The sequence below is a fragment of the Palaemon carinicauda genome, chromosome 22 (genome assembly GCF_036898095.1).
Source record: "Palaemon carinicauda isolate YSFRI2023 chromosome 22, ASM3689809v2, whole genome shotgun sequence".
NCBI lineage: Eukaryota > Metazoa > Arthropoda > Malacostraca > Decapoda > Palaemonidae > Palaemon > Palaemon carinicauda.
This window is the reverse complement of record NC_090746.1, coordinates 10,866,855-10,889,491: the sequence shown is the minus strand read 5'-3', so window position 1 is coordinate 10,889,491 and position 22,637 is coordinate 10,866,855. Positions and strand designations below refer to the sequence as shown.

The window sequence follows — 22,637 nt, the reverse complement described above, 5'->3', positions numbered from 1 at the left end:
TATGTTGAAGAGAGAACGTTGCTCAGTCAGGAATTGGATGAGTCTAGTAGGAACTCTATCATCCCTGGAGCAGTTTGTCTCGCTAGGAAGGCTACACCTCCGACCTCTACAATTCCATCTAGCTTTTCACTGGAAAAAGGACAAGATGCTAGAGGCGGTCTCGATCCCGATTTCCGAAACAGTAAAGGCTTGCCTGAATTGGTGGAAAGACAATATCAGTCTACGAGAGGGACTTCCTCTAGCAGTTCAGAAACCAAACCACGTTCTATTCTCAGACGCATCGGATTTGGGTGGGGGTGCGACACTGGACGGTCGGGAATGCTCAGGTCTGTGGACCTCAAGTCAGAGGAGCATGCACATCAACGGCAAGGAGCTTTTGGCAGTTCACCTGGCCTTGATGAGCTTCGAGAGTCTCCTTCGAGACAAAGTGGTGGAGATCAACTCGGACAACACCACAGCCTTGGCGTACATTTCCAAACAAGGAGGCACCCACTCCCTGACACTGTACGAGATCGCAAGGGACCTGCTCATCTGGTCAAGAGATCGAGGCATCTCCCTGGTAACGAGGTTTATCCAGGGCGACTTGAACGTTCTAGCAGATTGCCTCAGTCGGAGAGGTCAGGTAATTCCTACCGAATGGACCCTCCACAAGGATGTGGTTAAGAGGCTTTGGGCGACTTGGGGTCAACCCACCATAGACCTCTTTGCAACCTCGATGACCAAGAGGCTTCCAATCTATTGCTCTCCAGTCCCAGACTCAGCAGCAATACATATAGATGCCTTTCTCCTAGATTGGTCTCACTTAGACCTATACGCATTCCCACCATTCAAGATTGTCAACAAGGTACTGCAGAAATTCGCCTCTCACGAAGGGACAAGGTTGACGTTAGTTGCTCCCCTCTGGCCCGCGAGAGAATGGTTCACCGAGGTACTTCGATGGCTGGTAGACTTTCCAAGAAGTCTTCCTCTAAGAGTAGACCTATTACAGTGAACCCTCGTTTATCGCGGTAGATAGGTTCCAGTCGCGGCCGCGATAGGTGAAAATCCGCGAAGTAGTGACACCATATTTACCTATTTATTCAACATGTATATTCAGACTTTTAAAACCTTCCCTTGTACGTAGTACTGTTAACAAACTACCCTTTAATGTACAGAACACTTAATGCATGTACTACAGTACCCTAAACTAAAACAGGCACAAATATTAAAGGTGATTTTATATCATGCATTTCCTAAACATGCTAAAAATCACGATAAAAAAGGGCAACCAATATTTTGTTTACATTTATCTCTGATCATAATGTAGAAACAAACTGGAGGTAGAGCTTTGCTTATTACCCAGACATATTTCCCATACTTTTCCCTTAGAACTACATCACATCTTCCTACTTTAGATATATATATATATATATATATATATATATATATATATATATATATATATATATATATGTATATATATATATATGTATATATATATATATATATATATATATATATATATATATATATATATATATATATATATATATATATATATATATATATATATATATATATGTGTGTGTGTGTATATATATATATATATATATATATATATATATATATTTATATGTATACACATATACATACCTACATATATACATAAATACATGCATACATATATATGTATATATTACTGTATATATATGGGTTATGGAAAAAATCCGCGAAGTGGTGAATCCGCGATGGTCGAACCGCGAAGTAGCGAGGGTTCACTGTACGTCAGCCCCACGTAAAGAAGGTACACCAAAGCCTCCACGCTCTTCGTCTGACTGCCTTCAGACTATCGAAAGACTCTCTAGAGCTAGAGGCTTTTCGAAGGAGGCAGCCAGTGCGATTGCAAGAGCGAGGAGAGCTTCTACCATTAGAGTTTACCAATCGAAGTGGGAAATCTTCCGAGACTGGTGCAAGTCAGTATCTGTATCCTCGTCCAGTACCTCTGTAGCCCAAATCGCTGATTTTCTCTTATACCTGAGAAGAGTTCGCTCCCTTTCAGCTCCCACGATCAAGGGCTACAGGAGCATGTTGGCTTCGGTCTTCCGGCATAGAGGCTTAGATCTTTCCAACAATAAAGATCTACAAGATCTCCTTAAGTCTTTTGAGACCTCTAAGGAACGTCGTTTGGCTACACCTGGATGGAACTTAGACGTGGTCCTAAGATTCCTCATGTCAGACAGGTTTGAGCCTTTACATTCAGCCTCCCTGAAGGATCTCACTCTTAAGACTCTTTTCCTGGTGTGCTTGGCCTCGGCTAAAAGAGTCAGTGAGCTTCATGCCTTCAGCAAGAACATCGGTTTTTCGTCAGAAAAAGCCACTTGTTCTCTTCAACTTGGTTTCCTGGCCAAGAATGAACTGCCTTCTCGTCCTTGGCCTAAATCTTTTGATATTCCTAGCTTATCAGAGATCGTAGGCAACGAACTAGAGAGAGTATTATGCCCCGTTAGAGCTCTTAAGTTCTATTTAGCTCGTACTAAGCCTTTACGAGGTAAATCTGAAGCGTTATGGTGTTCGGTTAAGAAACCATCCTTACCTATGTCAAAGAATGCTTTGTCATATTTTATCAGATTTTTAATACGAGAAGCTCATTCCCACTTGAGTGAGGAAGACCGATCTTTGCTTAAGGTTAAGACGCACGAGATTAGAGCTATAGCAACTTCCGTGGCCTTCAAGCAAAATAGATCTCTGCAAAGTATCATGGACGCGACCTTTTGGAGAAGCAAGTCAGTGTTCGCGTCATTTTACTTGAAAGATGTCCAGACTCTTTACGAGGTCTGCTACACACTGGGTCCATTCGTAGCACCGAGTGCAGTAGTGGGTGAGGGTTCAACCACTACACTTCCCTAATTCCATATCCTTTTAATCTGTCTCTTGAAATGTTTTTAATATTGTTTTTATGGGTTGTTCGGAAGGCTAAGAAGCCTTTCGCATCCTGGTTGATTTGGCGGGTGGTCAAAGTCATTTCTTGAGAGCGCCCAGATTAGGGGTTTGATGAGGTCCTGTTGTATGGGTTGCAGCCCTTGATACTTCAGCTCCTGGGAGTCTGTCAGCATCCTAAGAGGATCGCTGGGCTCCGTGAGGAAGACAGACTTACAAGGCAGAGTAATCGTCTAAGTCAACTTCCTTACCAGGTACCTATTTATTTTGGTTTTGTTATATTGATAACTGTCAAAATGAAAAAACTCTTGCTTATACGCTGTAAACATAATTAACTCTGGTCTCTACCCACCTCCTTGGGTGTGAATCAGCTATTATATATTCACCGGCTAAGTTAAATATTTAAAAATATTTTAATTATAAAATAAATTTTTGAATATACTTACCCGGTGAATATATAAATTAAATGACCCTCCCTTCCTCCCCAATAGAGACGCAGCGGGACGAGAAGAATTGAAGGTTTTGTTTACATACAAGAGTGGTATCTGGCCGACAGTTGGCGCTGGTGGGCACACCCGCAACCTTCATAGCGATCGCTCGCGAGTTTTTTGAGTGTGTTTTCTGTCGAGCCGCAGAGTTGCAGCTATTATATATTCACCGGGTAAGTATATTCAAAAATTTATTTTATAATTAAAATATCATATTTATGATGTTTCTATGCCAGTCTATACCCACAAAATTTTCTTAGGTTGTCAATCCATTGTCTTCTTTTGCAATTTCTAGGGACCCATTCTGTTATTCTTAATGCCCATCTATTATCTGTCACTCTCACTATATGTCCTGCCCATGTCCATTTATTTTTCTTACATGTCATAATATCCTCTACTTTAGTTTGCTCTTGTATCTGTGTTACTCTTTTTGTCTCTCAGTGTTAATCCCATCATTATTTTTTCTATAACTCTATGAGTTGTAAATAGCTATGTTCTTAGGTCTTTAAGTTGTAAATAGCTATATTCTAAGTCTTAAGGAAGGCTAAACTAAAGTAGAGGATATTCTAACAACATGTAAGAAAAAGAAATGAACATTGGTAGGACATATGAGAATGACAGACAATAGTTGGACAGAAGACTACTCGGTAGCCCTAACAGCCTGTTTCATCCCAGGCAAGAAAAATGTGCTGGCGGACAATCTTATAAGGAAGACTCAGATAGTAGGATCCAATTAGTCTTTTAAAAAAACAGATAGACAACAGAGTTTTTGACTTTGTAGGGTTCAGACTATTGACCTGTTCGTGATGTCTCTAAACCGGAAACTTCCGGTGTACTTCTCTCCAGTACCAGATCCCAGGCATTCTGGCAAGACACCTTCCAAAATCAGTGGGACAAACCAAAAGTATACGAGTTTCCCCCCCTTCTCCCTAGTAAGGAAGCACCGCACCACCTCCCGATGACCCTAATAGCTCCGTTGTGCTAATATGTGGAATGGTTCCCTTACCTCCTTCATCTACTCAAAGAGGCACTGAGAGAGCTCCCTCAACTTCACGTTTTACTTAGGCAATCACACAAGAAGATCTTCCAACTCAATTCTAATGCTTTGACTTCATGCTTGAAGGTTATCTAACAGGTCCTCACAACGAGGGGCTTTTCGAGACAGGTTGCATAAATAATGGTAGGATACTTCAGGATTCTTCTGCCGCCATATATCAGGCAAAGTGGTTCGTCTTTTAAAGTTGCTATTGTGGACGGTGTATCACTCCTCTCAGTGCCACTATTCCAACGATAGCGCGGTTTTTGTAGAACCTCAGGGAGGAAAAACTGCTCGGTCTCAGTGGTGAAAGACTGTTGTTCAGCCTTGATCCTCGCTTTCAGACTTAGCGGAGTTAACATTTTCTCCTTGATAGAACTGCCTATCGTAATCTGGAACTGAGTGCACCTGCCCCAATTGGAAGTCGGACCTCCTCCTTGGAATGTAGTGCAAGTGTTACATTCTCTGAAAGTAGCGCTTTATGAACTTCTCCAGAAAAGATCGGTTCGTGACTTGATATTGAAGACGGTTATCCTGTTAGCTCTGGTCTTTGCAAAGAGAGTCAGTGAGCTAGATGATCTCTCATACAACATTGCTCATTCAAAGGAATGGGGGCAATTGACAATCGGTTTCATCCCTGAGTTTGTAGCCAAGACTCAAAATCTGGCTGTAGCAGATACTAGATTCTGGCCTTCTCAGATTGAGTCTTATTTTCGTAACAGATGACCCAGATCAGTTGTTACTCTGCCCTGTAAGGGCATTGAGGAAATATCTTGAAAGAACTTTCAGAGGTCTCCCTTAGATCAGAAGGCTCTTCAGGAGCACAGGAAGGGTCAAGAGGAAGACGGCAAAGAGCACAATCTCTTCCTGGAATAGGCAAGAGATTAAACAAGCCCTACAACCAGGCTCTAACTCTTCCAACCGTCGACCCTTAGCTCAAGACGTCAGGGGTGTCGGCACATCCTGGCGTTCAAATATAATTTTTCTTTTACACAGGTGCTACAAGCGGGCATGTGGAAACGTCAAACCATGTTTGCAACCCACTACCTGCAAGACATAACCTTCAGGAACCTAGATACTTTTTTTGATAGGACCTGTGGTGGCTGCACAAAATGTGGTCAAAAACACCCCAGCTCCCTAGGACAAGTAGCAGTTAGTCAAGGGCAAATGTTACCCGTGACTAAGACTAGAATGAATGTGTTAGTGGCTGTCCACTTCCTATTTCAGCATTCGAGGAACTCTGCAAGCTGACCTCCTCTAACTGCAGGTGGGTGTCATTGTCCCCAGTCTCCAAGCGAGGTGGAGTCGGGCAATGTCTAGGTTAAGTGTGGAATTTGGCTACAAGTTTGTGCTTACCTGGTCAAGTCACATTGCTAAATTATTATACCTTAGCTTAGCACAAATTCCCTGGGCCATTAACTCTCAGGATTAAGAACGTGACAGGGTGCCTGTAAACAGCTTATGCAAAGCAATACCCCAGGACAGTCATCAGCGAGTTGTGTTTTTTTGGACTTCCACCCACCTAAGAATGAGTCTTCACTGTAAAGAGCATAATGGTTTGTATATAGTGCTGGAACAAATGAAAAATCTGGAAATAATTAGCATTTTCCCTAACTATACAAACCTGGAGCTCTTTACACATACTGTACTGGTCCCACCATCACCTTGGAAGTCCTGCCTCATTGGCAAAGTAACGTTCATTTACTAGTGCTGGTGTGAGCAGAGTGGTTGGTCTACCACACTCCCCCCTCTGCTAATTAGCGGAGGGTAGTTGTACTGTACTTCGCAAAAAAGCTTAACAGCTAGTTTCAGCTATCGCCGAAATATATCTACGTTGTAAAGAGTTGTAGGTTTGTATAGTTAGGAAAAATACAAATTATTTCCAAATTTGTCATATTTGGTCAAGTGAAATTTTGTGTGGCTGTACTATAGTTACAACTAGAACGTATTTTATAAGCAAATCAGTAAGCTTTGTTTATGGATTAGGTAATTTTGATATGGTGTTATAAATATCTGTTAAAATTTGTATATTTTTTTTTCAGATTGGCAAGTGTGAAAAGTAAGTCTTTCCAAATATTTTTAACTGACGCAGAAACTAGTTTATTTCAATATCGACTTCTAAAGGGGGGAGAAGTAGCAATAAAACAAAGTTTGAAAATCTTGAGACGACATACTCGTTATGCATTGAAACATCAATTATTGAACTTTCATCACCAAGGATTGTTAGAACAGATTCAGGAGATAGTGGAGCAAATTCTAACATCCAGTATGTTGTCATGTCAAAAGGATGACTCATGCCATCATGTACTGAAAGGTTAGTTGTTTCTGTTGTGCTGTATTATTCTGTGTTTGATAAAAGTGTACGGTTCTTGATCAGTTATTTATTTATTTTTTATTTTTTTTTTTAGTGCCTGGCCCTTTGGGCTTGACATGGGTACTGTCCAACATTACAGCCAGCTGTTCTATTTACTCCAACATTTTCATTCTATATACATTACTGTACCTGAAACTATTTAAGTGAATCTTACTCTTATTGGAAAAGCAGAATGCTATAAGCCCAGGGGCCCCAACAGGGAAAATAGCCCAGTGAGGAAACGAAACAAGGAGAAATAAAATATTTTAAGGACAGTAACAACATTAAAATAAATAATTCTTATATAAAATATAAATACTTTAACAAAACAAGAGGAAGAGAAATTAGATAGAATAGTGTGCCCGAGTGTACCCTCAAGCAAGAGAACTCTAATCCAAGACAGTGGAAGACCATTGTATAGAGTCTATGGCACTACCCAAGACTAGAGAACAAAGGTTTGATTTTGGAGTGTCCTTCTCCTAGAAGAGCTGCTTACCATAGCTAAAGAGTCTCTTCTACCCTTACCAAGAGGAAAGTAGCTACTGAACAATTACAGTGAAGTAGTTAATCCCTTGGGTGAAGAAGAATTGTTTGGTATACTCAGTGTTGTCAGGTGTATGAGGACAGAGAAGAATCTTTGAAGAATAGGCCAGACTATTCGGTGTATGTGTAGGCAAAGGGAAAGAACCGTAACCATAGAGAAGGATCCAATGTAGTACTGTCTGGCCAGTCAAAGGACCCTGTAACTCTCTGGCGGTAGTATCTCAACGAGCGGCTGGTGCCCTGGCCAACATGCTACCTATAGTCATCATGCTAATGTCCTCAAAGCTAATGGTCTCCTGACCTTTAAATAGGAAATAGAACTCTCTCTCTCTCTCTCTCTCTCTCTCTCTCTCTCTCTCTCTCTCTCTCTCTCTCTCTCTCTCTCATATCGGATATCGGAAGAAATTTCACTAAGCTAATGTATATTGCTATTGAAATAGAAATAACCAATGTTGAAGTAACTTGTATTTTTACTAGTTATAGAAATGTAAGTTATTTAAAATACAGAAATGTCTTCTATAGAACTGTAATAGCTGCCGAACTAATTAATAAGATAGTTGGTTATTGACAGGTGGTAAGAGCAGGGTGCCCCAATCATTTGCCTGTTACAGATTATGAAGCACTTTGGCATTTAAGCCCTGGCAAAATTCCAAAAGGAGTGTGTACAATAGTTTGCCAGTTTTTACGAGTTTTTTTATGATTACTTTTGTACTAGACGTACAATACATTTACGATTCAAATTGGGTTTCCTTAATAGATTTTTTCATGTATAAGGCTATCAGAACAAAAGGTTATGGCTCAATGTCACCCATGATGAGATTAGCCTGTTTAGTGTGAAGTTGTCTGGTAGCCTGTTTTCTCTAACATTACTATAAAGTTGTCTGGTACCAGACACCTTCAGAAACAATTGCAATTTGAATGTGGACGCTAATGATAATCAAAATAAAAGGTTTAGCTTGAGTGTCTTCTCAATGATCGGCTGGGCAATGGCGGTGGGGTAGTTTATCCACCCTGGCAGGCTCAACCACACCACTAAGGCCAGTTCTGAGAGACTAGACCAAGACTGGACCCCTATAGGCTTTCTCCTTTATTTCAGATAGGCAAAGGCTAGGAGAAGGAAAACTCCAAAATCAAACCAAACAAGACCCCAACGGCGGAGCTTCCCAGCGCCGGCGGAAGAGGGCAATGCCTGTCGGGCAGGCAACAAGGCGGGCCTTGACATAACAAGAACCCGGTAGCCCGATGCAACTAACATCGGAGAAGCCGCATGTCTCATATGTCTTGAGCCGCGGTGAAAACGATGTGGGCCAAGTATGTGTGCGTGGCCGTTGCAAAGCCACGACCACCCAAAACAATATACCCAGCTACTGGCATTCTGTCGTTTCCTCCACCCTTCTTCATCTCTTTCTCACCATCATCATCATCATCACCACCACCAAGTCCTGAGGCGACAGCACCGTGGGTGAAGGGGGCAGGCCTGGATAGCTGGAAGCCCTTAGTCGCTCTCTGGTGACGGTGCCGTGACACCAGAGTTCAGCAGCTGGACCCTTGACTGGGCTGGCCTATTGAGGACACCGCAGCCCACCCCACATGGGGAGGCCCCTAGAAAAGGTGGGGTAAACATCGGACACGGCAAACCCGTCTGGTCAGCTCACCGCGGCTGGCGGACATCCCACTAATGCGGTCGAAACAACAAGAAAAAAATATTAACCTTAGGTGCGTGGAACATCCGCACCCTCCAAGACGGGATGAACACCAACCGCCCGGAACGACGTACAGCCCTCGTCTGCAAGGAGCTAGCCCGCTTCAATGTTGATGTGGCGGCTCTTAGCGAGACCAGACTACCCGAAGAGGGCAACATCAGGGAAACTGGAACAGGCTACACCATCTTCTGGAAAGGCAAGGCCCTAAAGGAGCCTCGCATCCACGGTGTCGGCTTCGCCATCCATTCCCAGCTAGTGCAGCAGCACAACCTCGCTCCCAAGGCCATCAGTGAGCGCCTGATGACTGTCCGCATCCCCATCACGCGGGACAGACACCTCACCCTGATCTCTGTCTACGCCCCGACTATGACCTCAACCGATGATGACAAAGCTGCCTTCTACACCCAGCTCGACCGCACCATCCAGGCAGTGCCCGTCAACGACAAGCTCGTTGTGCTTGGCGACTTTAATGCCCGAGTAGGCAAAGACCATCGCCTGTGGGAGGGAATCATCGGCCGCCATGGCATTGGAAATTGCAATGCCAATGGCCAACTCCTACTGGGTCTGTGTGGAGAACACCAACTTGAGGTAACCAACACCATCTTCCAGTTACCAAAGCGACAAAAGACCACATGGAGACACCCACGATCTAAACACTTGCACACCCTGGACTACGTCCTGACCAGAGCCAGAGACCGAGGAGACGTCCGCATCACCCGATCCATGCCCGGAGCGGACGACTGCTGGACGGACCACAGACTCCTCATCTCCCGACTCTCCGTGACGACCCTACGACCACCCAGAAGGGCACCTGACAGCGTACCACACCAACGCTTTGATTGTAGCAAGCTCAGCAACCCACAGGTGGCACAGAACTACAAGGAGGCCTGCGAACGACACCTCGCAGACCCCGTGGGTCAGGCCACTGTTGAGCACCACTGGACCACCTTCAGAAACGCCATGGCCCTAGGAAACACTAGGCTATACCACCAAGAAACGGCAGGATTGGTTCGATGAGAATGATGCTACCATCTCTCTTCTCATTGAAACCAAACGACAAGCACGCCTGACTTTGGAAAACCAACCAACAGTAGCTAACAAATGTGCTCACAAGGTGGCTGAAGCTGGTTGCCAAAGAGGAATCCGTGAAGCCCAGAACACCTGGTGGCAAAGAAAAGCTGCAGAAATACAGAGTTTCGCTGACCAACGTGACCTGCGCAGCTTCTATGCAGCAACAAAGGAAATATTCGGTCCCTCACGGTCATCAGTGGATGGCCTGAAGGACGCGGATGGGGCCATGACCATCACCGACAGCGAGGGCATCCTGGCCAGGTGGAGGTCTCACTTTGAGAACCTCCTCAATGACCAATCAGACACCCCAGACGACCTCCTGCAAATGACCCCGCAGCATCCCGTCCATCACTGGATGGCGCTACCACCCTCCATCCAGGACTTCAACAAGGCCCTGCAGTGCATGAAGCCCGGCAAAGCCCCAGGGCCAGACAACATCCCGTTGGAGTTCCTCACTCACGGTGGCCCCGGGTTGAGGAACCGTTTGATGCTCCTTATACTGAAAATATGGGAGACCAAGACCCTTCCCAGTGACTTCCGCGATGCAAACATCATTACCATCTTCAAGAAGGGAGACAGGGAGAATGGTAACAACTACCGGGGAATATCACTACTAAGCATCGCGAGTAAGATTTTCGCTCGGATTCTCCTTGACCGCCTCCTTATTCTCGCAGAAGACGTCCTGCCAGAGTCCCAGTGCAGCTTTCGACCTTCTCGCGGGACCATAGACATGATCTTCTGCGTGCGACAACTACAAGAGAAGAACCTCGAACAACAACAGCCCATAATGTTCATCTTCTGGGATTTGAAAAAGGCCTTCGACAAAGTACCTCGACCTGCCATGTGGGCTCTCCTCAAAAGATATGGCTGCCCACTCGATTTTGTCAAGCTGGTGCGTGCCCTCCATGACGGAATGGTTGGGAGAGTCTGCCACCAGAACTCTCTTTCAGGCCCATTCCCTATCAATGGCGGCCTGAAGCAGGGCTGTGTTCTGGCCCCAACGTGTTTCTCGCTATGCACCGCAGCAATGCTCAACGAGATTCCCCCAGACACACCCTCAGTCGACCTACGTTTCCGCATGGATGGAGGCGTTTTCAACCTCGCTAGACTCCGCGCCAGAACCAAGACCACCTTGTGTGCAGTGCGAGAACTGCAGTATGCTGACGGCAATGCCACCCCAGGTCAGACGGCAGAGGACCTGCAGTCGTTAGCTGATGCATACAACTCTGCCTACGAACGTTTTCGGATGCAAGTCAACACAGACAAAACCAAGACCCTCGTCCAACATCCACCAGGACTGATGCTCCCAAACTTCAATACCACAGTGAATGACCAACCATTAAAACAGGTGGACCAGTTCTCCTACCTAGGGAGCATCCTAACATCAGCTCCCACAAGCAAAAAGGACGTGGAGAACAGGATCAGGGCAGCCCACTCCGCCTCTGGCCGACTCAACTGCCGCGTATTTAACAACCACGCACTGACAATGACCACCAAAATAATGGTGTTCAGGGCAGTAGTCCTCTCCACACTCCTGTATGCATGTGAAACATGGACGCTATATAGAAGCGATATTAAAAACCTAGAAAGCTTCCAACAAATGAAACTGAGGCAGATCTTGAAAATCCCCTGGGAGAGCCACACCACCAACATTGAAGTCTTAGAACGTGCCTCGCTGACCAGCGTGGAGGCCACCATCATCCACCACCGCCTCCGCTGGATAGGACACGTGCATAGGATGGATCCATCTAGGCTCCCAAAGAAGATATTCTACGGAGAACTGACCCAGGGCACCAGACCACGAGGAGCCCCGAAAATGCGCTATAAAGATCAACTAAAGCGCACCCTGTCTCTAACTGACATCGATCCTTCCTCATGAGAAGAAACAGCCAGGGACAGGAAAACCTGGAGGAGTACAGTACACCATGGCACCGTGGACTTCGAGGAGAGGAGGAGACAAAATGAGGAGGCTAGGAGGAGAAGAAGGAGAGAACGATTAGAACAGCCCCGCCCACCACCTACCCTCCCTTGTGAACACTGTCCGCGACTCTTCCACCACAGACTAGGACTTAACAGCCACATCAGACATAAGCACCCACCCCAAAGATAGGAGGCTGATGGCTAACGACAGAACCCAATACTCGGACACGAGTGGGCGCCGACGACGACAATTATTATTATAGTGATTATTATTATTATTATTATTATTATTATTATTATTATTATTATTATTATTATTATTATTATTATTATTATTATTATTATTATTATAAACTAAGCTACAACCCTAGTTGGAAAAGTAGGATGCTATAAGCCCAAGGCTTCCAACAGGGTAAAATAGCCCAGTGAGGAAGGGAAACATGGAAATAAATAAACTACAAGAGAGGTAATGAACAATCAAAATACAATGTTTTAAGAACAATAACAATATTAAAATAAAGCTTTTATATATAAACTATAAAAACTTAAAAAAAAACAAGAGGAAGCAAAGCAAGATTATTAGTGTACCCGAGTGCACAAGCAAGAGAACTCTAACCCCAGACAGTGGAAGACCATAGTACAGAGGCCATTGCACTACCCTAAACTAGAGAACAATGGTTTGAGTTTGGAGTGTCCTTCTCCTAGAAGAGCTGCTTACCATAGCTAATGAGTCTCTTCTATCCATGTCAAGAGGAAAGTAGCCACTGAATAATTGCATTGCAAGAGGTAACCCCTTGAGTGAAGAAGAATTGTTGATAATTACAGTGTTGTCAGGTATATGAAGATATAGGAGAATGTGTAAAGAATAGGCCAGACTACTCGGTCTATGTGTAGGCAAAGAAAAGTTGAACCGTAACCAGAGAGAGGGATCCAATGTAGAACTGTCTGACCGCTCAAAGGATCCAATAACTTTAGCAGCAGTTATTGGATCCTTTGACTGGTAAAATCAATTAGAGTGATAGAAGGCTTTGAGTTCTTCAAGCTCAATTATCGGGTCAATACATCAAATTGAAATCTAAGACACGGTCAGGCAACCAATTAGTTTGGTTCTAGTCAGTATGCTTAAAGTAGTCTTAAGTACTACAGTAAACATGAACCTGAATATCCAGCATTTTTCTTAATCTGAGACAACAATTTTTCTATTTTATCCATCAGGAAGTTGGAGAGTTGAAGTGTGCCTTGGAAGTAACCACTTCTTCAAATCTAGTAGAATAAGAAGCTTCTGAACTTAGCTTAATCAATATTTAGGGTATTATCAGCATTAGGGTTATGCAAAGTTTGAAGTGGTGATACTGCCTCACTTGGTCTGCCTCAGAGTTTTTTTTTTTTTTTTCTCATCTTTATTTGCTTTCCTTATAACCTTTTTGTTCAAGAGTTCTAAGGTATATTCTTCCAGTAAGGGGGTGGAGTGCTGGGAGAACTGAGGAAATGAAGGTGGAGATTTGTTCCATTTCCATCCTAGTCCATTCTTGATTAGGCTGTGGGCCCAGGGATCGAAGGTCCAACGATCCTGAAAGTGGAGGAGTCTCCCTCCTACCTGGAGCATCTTATTGCTTGGATGGTCCTGAGGGTTTGCCACCCTGACCACATCCTCCCCTGCCTCGTGAGGGGTTTCTTGAGGAGCCCCGTCTAGATCCTCTTCCTTTCGGGGGAAAGGTAGGAAGGTAGTGGTGTGCCTCTCAAAACCTGGGTTGAAGGCTGGTGACTGGGCTACCAGCTGTTGAGGCACCACTTGGAAGGTTGTTTGTGGTTGAGCGACCACTTGGGGGCATCGTGGTCATAGTGACCGTGGGATGTTGTTGTACAGGCCGAGAAGGTAGTCTTGGCTTCTTTGTCTTCCTCTTAGGTTGGGGACCAGCATCAGGGGAAGATTTTCTCTTTGAAGAAATGCCCCACATTTGGAAAAAATTCCTATTCTCCGTGGCGGCTTTCTCGACTACTTCTTGGACCACTTCCTTTGGGAAGAGGTCCTTGCCCCAGATACAGGAAGTAATCAGCTTCCTGGGTTCGTGTTTGACCGTTGCATTGGCAAACACAAACTTTTTGCAGGCCCTCCTGGCCTTCACGAAGCGCACAAGTCCTTGACTAGGGTGGCCATGTGTATCTTAGCCTGGAGTGTGTACATATCTGGGGTGCTAGCAACGCCTGCACACATCTCCATGCAGTTCTTGAGGGAAAGAGAAGCGGCTAGCCTCTCCTTTGTCTCCTGTTCTCTTTGCAGGAGAAAGTGAGATAGCTTCGGGAGGTTCTCGCTGAACTGCTATCCTGCGATGTCTGCATCGAGTTTCGAGATTGAGAAGGTTAGGTGGACCTCCTTCCATTCCTTCTCATCTGTGGGCAAGGCCAGAGACAATAGCCTACACTCCTCTAGCGTAGGGCATGGTTTGCCTGCATCAATAGCCTTTAGCACACTTTGAAGAGCTTCCGATGAGAAGGGGAAAGCTCTTGAAGAAGTGGCAAGAAAAGTAGGGTGTTTCTTGCTCAGTGCAGAAACTCTCGAGTTGGTATACCCTGCCTTCTTTAGGCTACTCGTCAAGAGAGCCTGTGCCTTGTCGCGGTCGAAGACCATGACCTCCTTTGGTTCCGTCTCTTCTTTAGACTCTGGCCCACTCTTCAGCCGGATGAAACACTCCAGGTAAGCCGCAAAGTTTGGCTAACATTCAATGTCGTCCAGGTGGACGGCTCCCATCTTCTCCGAAATGTAGAGTTTACCGTTGGTAATTGGCATGAACTCTGCATACCTCCAAGGATTGGTTTCGGAGTAAGGTGGCAGGTCCTTCACTCTGGGTCGCTTGTAAGACACGGGGGAAGTGACGATCTGAGTTGCTTCACGGAACTCCTTCGTCATTTCCTTTTTCATATCTACGTTTTCTTTACGTAGAGCGTCCATTAGCAATATAAAGTAGGCCATAACAGCTTGACCCAGCGAGTCTAATGGAGGGGTAGGAGCTGAAGACGTAGACGGTGCCGGCTGGAATGCCGACACAGGCAGAGGGGGCTCCTCCGCTTCCGTCGAGTCGAGATCCTTGTCTCCTCCGGGTGGTAGGGCCACCTCTTCTTCAGGATCCTCTTAAAGGAGATCCTTTTCTGTGTCCGTGGACACTTCAGACATCCTCTCCTGATGGATGTCCATGCCTTGCATAGCCTCGTTGATGTCGGCCTCAACTGCGATCTGGACGCAAGGAAGCCCGGGTCGTGCCTGGGGTACGACGGCATTAGCTGTTACCTTCGGGAACAGCATGCTTCTCATCATGTCCTTGGGAAGGTATGGTCCCGGAGAGTTCTTCTGGAACCCTCGTACCCATTTCCGAAGCTTTTCCCTCGCAGCGTCCCTCGACTCCATCGACTTGGGATCACCGAAACCCTCGGTCATCAAGGCCGAGCAGACGTTGCAGTCCTTGGGGTCCCAATACCTCAAGGTTTCGTTTGCGACTGAGCAGGCAGCATGAGACTTGCGCATAGTGTGACCACAAAAGTTCTTACTCTTGTGGTTACAGTGCATCACTTCGCATTTCCCCTTGGTCTCCTCCTGTAAAGAAAGGAAAATGAAATGAGTATGTGGTGATTTATCACACTTGATAAATTTATATATATATATATATATATATATATATATATATATATATATATATATATATATATATATATATATATATATACACACACATGTATAAAATGGTATTACCATTACCATTATAGCTTAGGATAGTAAGCTAGAAAGAAAATAGGAAAGACACATATCTGTGCCTCCTGTCCAGCCAATTGCTGTGACCTCCCTCTATATTAATATTTAGAATTTCCTTATTTGTGGAAAACTAGAGTGGAAGTCCTCTAATCTCTAGAGTTAAAATTAGTGTATACTAGCACTAACCCTTCCATAAAGGAATATTAATGTTGTAGGGTAAAAATATTAAGTTCTGATGACCTTTGGCTCATCAGGGTATTGAAGGAATTCTTCACTTTGTACCAACCGTGTGTCACACGATCGTACATAGTTCATTTTGTCGTATCTTCGCTCTCCCCTCGCACTAAAACGAACCTGAAAATTCATGTCTGCTTTTCTCCTCTGTAACAGTGTCAATATTTGAACATGAAAATTCTTGTTGCTTTGAGATTTTGTATATAAAGGAGAGTGTTCTTTAATAAACTAACTCAGTTGCTTTCACACTGCCTTTGAGTTCACAACCTTTCTCGCGGCACCGTCACATTGGTGGTCACTCCGGGGTCACAAATGTGACGGTGCCGCGAGAAAGGTTGTGAACTCAAAGGCAGCGTGAAAGCAACTGAGTTAGTTTATTAAAGAACACTCTCCTTCATATACAAAATCTCAAAGCAACAAGAATTTTCATGTTCAAATATTGACACTGTTACAGAGGAGAAAAGCAGACATGAATTTTCAGGTTCGTTTTAGTGCGAGGGGAGAGCAAAGATACAAGGACAAAATGAACTATGTACGATCGTGTGACACATGGTTGGTACAACTTCAATATTATAATTAGTCTCAACAATGGACTGTGAGAGGACACACAGAATATGTTGGAAAATATAAACTACTGTATAATCTTATACAGTACTGTAGTTCTGCCGGCATGCTGCTGGCTAGGCTAGTACCTGACGGCACTAGCCAACTGAGAGAAAGCATGAAGAGAAGAGCTACCTTATTATTATAGTTTAGTACAATAAATAAGGGTGTAGGTACTACTGTCCCTACTGCCTTCTTCCAGAATGAGGGTTCAAATGGAAGGGAGGATTGTATCATTCTAGCTTCCACCCAACCACAGGATCTGTTGCCGGCTACTCTGCCAGTTCCAGGGATGTGGATGGCAGTCCAAGAGAAGACTGAAGAACACTCAAAGTCATCAGGGTTGCCCACCGGCAGCCGTCATGGCCGGGACAACCTTTATGGAGCCTTGCGTCCGTAGGGAGAAGGTCGGAGCAGCAATCAAGCCGCCTATGTAGGAGCCCGGCCGGCACCACAACCCACCCGGCAAGCGGGGAGATTGTAGGACACCGGCCAAAGATATTGCGATGGCTAGGCCAACGCTAAAGGACAGAGAGGGGAAGGGAAAGGGTCTTTTGTGTCGTGTCGGAGGAAGGCGGCACAATTGCTGCCCTCTTTCGATCACAAACTCAGAAACATCGTTTCAATATCGGCGCCGTCTTGGACAGCAGAAGAATATCGATTCCTCAGCCCAGGACCTTGCTGAAACAAGATTTGTCTTCTAGACCGCAAGGGAGAAGGTGGCGGCAGTGTACTACCACTTCGGATGCGGGCTAGGGAAGCTAGGCTTCCTATGTCTGCAACTGTAAACCGGCAGGGGAGTGACTACTCCTCCGGCAGCAGAGTTGCCAACATTAAGACTGAATACTCTGAGTTACTGTCATAAATCAAAGCCGGGATACTCACCGGCAAAGAGGGAAGACAGAAACACTAGCCTAGTCAAGCCGGAATACACTACTCAATGGCAAGACCAAGATAGGGTTGTGGCGACGCTCAGAGGGAAGGAAGGGTTTACCCTTAAATCTCTAAAAGAGACGAGTATTGAATTATATAAATAATTCTAGGAGATATACTATCTCCTGTTGAATTGATAAAACGATACAAGAGGGTAAATGGGGATAATGTACGAAAGTATACTAAAACGCATATGCTTGCCTAGCGCCGGTCGAGATCCGGCTACGCTATATCACCGAGATTCTAACGTATACAATCGATACATTGAAGGAAGAGGAAATATACGTGCATGATCTTATCTTCACTAGTATAATTTTGCCTAAATAGCTATAATTCATTAAAGTAAATACCGGGAACGTCATTCTACTGACTAAATAAGGCATATATGGCGAACGACAGCGTCCAAAATGGCGCCTCCGGTGACCGGCTAACCTCCGATAAACACATCTAAATTATGCTAATTTAACTGTGAGAAGGGAGCTAAAAATTATAAGCAGGAAAGATTAAATACTCAACTTTCCAGAGGCTGAAGATGCTGGAGAATGCATGATAAATCCTGGTTTTAGTAACAAAAACACAGAGAGCAAGCGGGAGATACACCGTGCGTAATTCGCTACTAACAAAGGAAATGGGTAGCCATATTGGGCCCTGTAGTAGTACGGGAGGAAGGCAGAGAATTAGATGGGGAGATAGGTGATGGATGATATGGAGAGAAGAGGTTTGGTGGAAGAGGATGCCTCTGATAGAAGTTATTGGAGAAGGCATTTCAGGCAACTGATCCCTTAATGTAGCGATAACTGTGGGAAAGAAGATTGCCCGACATAATACAGAAAGGGATTGTATATCATGATCTCACAGAAATGATTCCTGTGCACATTCCATTCAGTAATTACTAACATAACCTGGGGAAGACATCTTAATGTGCAGTAAGCAAATAATCTGGAGCGCTTGTGATTATGGCCAATACGACTGAAAAACTGAAGGAGACAAAGAGTATCTGTTGTGGCACTCCTTACCACTTACTACTAGAAGGTTCAATTCCTTTGTTAAGGGCATGTATTTATTGAAGGGAAAGAAAATGGGAAAATTTTGTCGATTAAACAGAGCTTCTGGAGAAGAAACAATCTAAATATCAGGGGAAGTTCATAGAAATAATAATAGGTTTTAGTGTAAAACCTTGTTTGTTCTTATTAGTTATGTAGTAGATATAATTTAACCAGACCATCTGACTATCATCATTTTGAATAGTTAAATGAAACCACTCGGACTCATTTCTAAACTCTCATTGAGTTACAATAGTATACTGTATTTGCTTACTTTGCATTGTATGATCCTTCAATGTTTTGCAAAGCTTGTCTTTTACAAAAGTGTCTTCCATGTTTTTTTAATAAAATTTTTCCCTTCTTTTTTGCAGTTCCATGGACTATGGTTTCATCTTTAGTGAGGGACCGCTTGGTTGTGGTGCATGGAGGCCAAGTAGATATACCATGCCATTTTTTAATACAGTTTTTATGTTCAGTCTTCAGTGCAGTACTCAAGCATGGTATTGAAGAATTGTCATCTCAGAGGCTTGATTATGAAATGTCTCTAAGTGACCAAAGAATAAGAGCCATAACTCAAAGTTTAAGGCACCTATTTATGTCTAAATGTGGAGGAAATCATAAACTGAAAATCCCATATAATATTACCCACAAGGATGTTGAAAATGAAAGCAAATTTTTCCCATTGTGCATGCAACAGCTTCACAAGACGTTAAGCAGAACCAATCGTCTTCGTCACCATGCTAGGTTACGATATACCCTTTTTTTAAAGGATATAGGATTACCTGTTGATGAAAATATAACGTTTTGGGAGCATTTCTATTCAAAGTCATGCAAAAGTTCTGAAACTGGCTGTAATCACTCTTGGCTTGACAATGGTGGAAATCGTTACAAATATAGTGTCAGACATGTGTATGGACTTGAGGGAGGAAGGATTAACTATACTTCACATTCATGCCATGCATTACAAGTAAGTATATTTAATTCCATTATTTTTTTTGTTTATATTGTCTAAGTTTGCAAAAAAGATAAATTTTTGAAAGGTAGGGAACATTTTCAAATGGAATGGATATTTTCTGTATTTTACAGATAATTGAGATTTGTCATTCTCGTAAACCAGGAAATTACTAATTGAAAATCCTCCTCTTAATGCAAGAAAATTAGTTTGGCTTATGTAATACTGTACTGTAGATTTCTCGTACAGTCAGAGGACCTTTCCAGTAAATGAGAATTCATGACTTTTATGGACTGAAAGGCCAGTTACTTCCTAAAACTCTTCATATACTATATCTCCCAGGCTATGTCATTGTAAGACTCATTTAATTCAAATTACCCCTTAAGAGTTAATACCTGTTAGAAGGTCCCAAAGTAACAAACATTCAACCTTTATTCAGAGATAAAAACACAAATCCAACTGAAAAGAACAGATACGAGTAGGATAAAGAAACATTGTAATAAATCAAATCAATATTATATTTAACACAGTAAGCAAATTGACATTAGTAATAACCAGATATTTATTTCATAGGAAACCCAACTATTTATTGACATTTGTAGCAGGAAATCATAGGCATGGGATTCAGATTATGCTTACTCTAGGCCAAAATTATTAAAATTCGACTTACAAACAGCTTCTTGAAATCTATTAAGTTTCTAAGTTGAAGACCTTCTGTATACATAATGAAAATCACCACTTTATTGTGACCAAATTAAATAAATTTCTAGTCCTTGGGCAGGATTGATAGTTACTTTGCATTTTATTTAAAGAGACTAGTAGAGTTTCATCCCATTGCCAGGTTGAAGTTTATTTCTAATAAATTTTGAAGAGACTGGAGTTTCATGCCATTGTCAGGTTTAAGTGTATTTCTAATAAATTTTAAAGAGACTAGAGTTTCATCCCATTGTGAGGTTGAATTTTATCTCTAATAAATGCTATATTGTGTTGATTTTCATCATGTACTAGGTGTGTAGAAGGACTGGGTAGAAGGAATTATGTAGTTGTCATGGGTGACTTAAATGCTAGAGTGGGTGCTGGAGAGGTAGAAGGTGTCATTGGGAAGTATGGCGTACCAGGTGAAAATGAGAGTGGTGAGAGACTGGTAGATATGTGTGTTGAGCAAGAGATGGTGATGAGTTCTAGCTTTTTCAAAAAGAAAGATAAAAACAAGTATACATGGGTAAGAGTGGCAAATGGAAGAGTGGTAGAAAGGGCATTAATAGATTATGTGTTGATAACTAAAAGAGTGTTTGGAAGATTGAAAGACGTGCACATGTTTAGGGGTATGGCTAACGGTATGTGTGATCATTTTTTGGTGGAAGGAAAATTAGTTGTAGCAAAAGAGTGGGGGAATAGAGTAGGTGGATGAAAAAGGGAGCTAGTGAGGGTTGAAGAGCTAATTAAACCGGGGGTAAAAAGTAAATATCAAGAAAGGTTCAAAATGGCACATGACGAAGTGATAGTAAGAGAAACTGGTAATTTAGAGGAGGAGTGGAAGTTAGTAAAAGAAAATTTTGTTGGGATTGCAAGTGATATGTGTGGAAAGAAGGTTGTTGGAGGCAGCATGAGGAAGGGCAGAGAATGATGGAATGAAGGAGTGAAGGTAAAAGTGGAAGAGAAAAAGAGGGCTTTTGAAGAATGGCTGCATAGTAATAGTGTAGAGAAGTATGAAAGATATAGAGAGAAAAATGTGTAAGTAAAGCGCAAGGTAAGTGAGGCAAAGAGGGCAGCTGACCTGAGGTGGGGTCAGGCATTGGGTCATTCATATGAAGAGAATAAGAAGAAGTTTTGGAAAGAAGTGAAGAGAGTAAGGAAGGCTGTTTCAAGAATTGAAGAGACAATGAAAGATGGAAATGGAAGGTTGTTAAAATAAGGAGGCAAGGAAAAGGTGGGTGGAATATTTTGAAAGTTTACTGAATGTTTAGTATAATAGGGAGGCTGATATAATTGCTGTTGCAGGTGTTGAGGTGCCGGTGATGGGAGATGAGAATGAGAGAGAGATTACAAGAGAGGAAGTGAGGAGAGCACTAGATGAAACAAGAGTAGGAAAAGCATCTGGTATGGATGGTGTGAGAGCTGAGATGTTGAAGGAAGGGGGTGTGACTGTACTTGAATGGTTGGTGAGATTGTTTAATATGTGTTTTGTGTTGTCATTGGTACCAGTAGATTTGGTTCGTGCGTGTATTGTACCACTATATAAGGGTAAAGGAGATGTGCATGAGTGTTGTAATTCAAGAGGTATTAGTTTGTTGAGTGTAGTTGGAAAAGTGTATGGTAGAGTACTGATTAATAGGATTAAGGATAAAACAGAGAATGCAATCTTAGAAGTACAGGGTGGTTTTAGAAGAGGTAGGGGTTGTATGAATCAGTTTACAGTTAGGCAGATATGCGAGAAATATTTAGCAAAAGGTTAGGAGGTGTATGTTGCGTTTATGGATCTGGAGAAAGCGTATGAGAGAGTTGATAGGGAAGCGATGTGGAATGTGATGAGGTTATATGAAGTTGGTGGAAGGTTGTTGCAAGCAGTGAAAAGTTTCTACAAAGGTAGTAAAGCATGTGTTAGGATAGGAAATGAAGTGAGCGATTGGTTTCCCGGTGAGAGTGGGGCTGAGACAGGGATGTGTGATGTTGCCGTGGTTGTTTAACTTGTATGTTGATGGAGTGGTGAGAGAAGTGAATGCTCGAGTGCTTGGATGAGGTTTGAAACTGATAGACGAGAATGACCATGAATGGGAGGTACTGATAGACGAGAATGACCATGAATGGGAGGTAAATCAGTTGTTGTTTGCGGATGATAATGTACTGGTTGCAGACGCGGAAGAGAAGCTCGGCCGATTAGTGACAGAATTTGGAAGGGTGTGTGAGAGAAGGAAGTTGAGAGTTAATGTGGGTGAGAGTAAGGTTATGAGATGTACGAGAAGGGAAGGTGGTGCGAGGTTGAATGTCGTGTTGAATGGAGAGTTACTTGAGGAGGTGGATCAGTGTAAGTACTTGCGATCTGTTGTTGCAGCAAATGGTGGAGTGGAAGCAGATGTACGTCAGGGAGTGAATGAAG

The 22,637-nt window shown here is 43.3% G+C and overlaps 1 protein-coding gene across 2 annotated transcripts in view; it reads left to right on the top strand.

The window, feature by feature from the left end:
- The window catches only part of LOC137615789 (uncharacterized), a 60,615-nt gene extending 40,973 nt beyond the window's left edge, over nt 1–19,642 (top strand). The window contains exons 4-5 of one of the 2 annotated variants that reach the window (XM_068345486.1): nt 6,483–6,754; nt 18,960–19,642. In XM_068345486.1, the coding sequence (XP_068201587.1) occupies nt 6,483–6,754; nt 18,960–19,600 (913 nt within the window). In that variant the 3' untranslated portion in view covers nt 19,601–19,642. The remainder of the gene's footprint in view (nt 1–6,482; nt 6,755–18,959) is intronic. The other variant, XM_068345485.1, reaches the window with a different exon arrangement.
- The last annotated feature ends 2,995 nt before the right edge of the window (nt 19,643–22,637 follow it).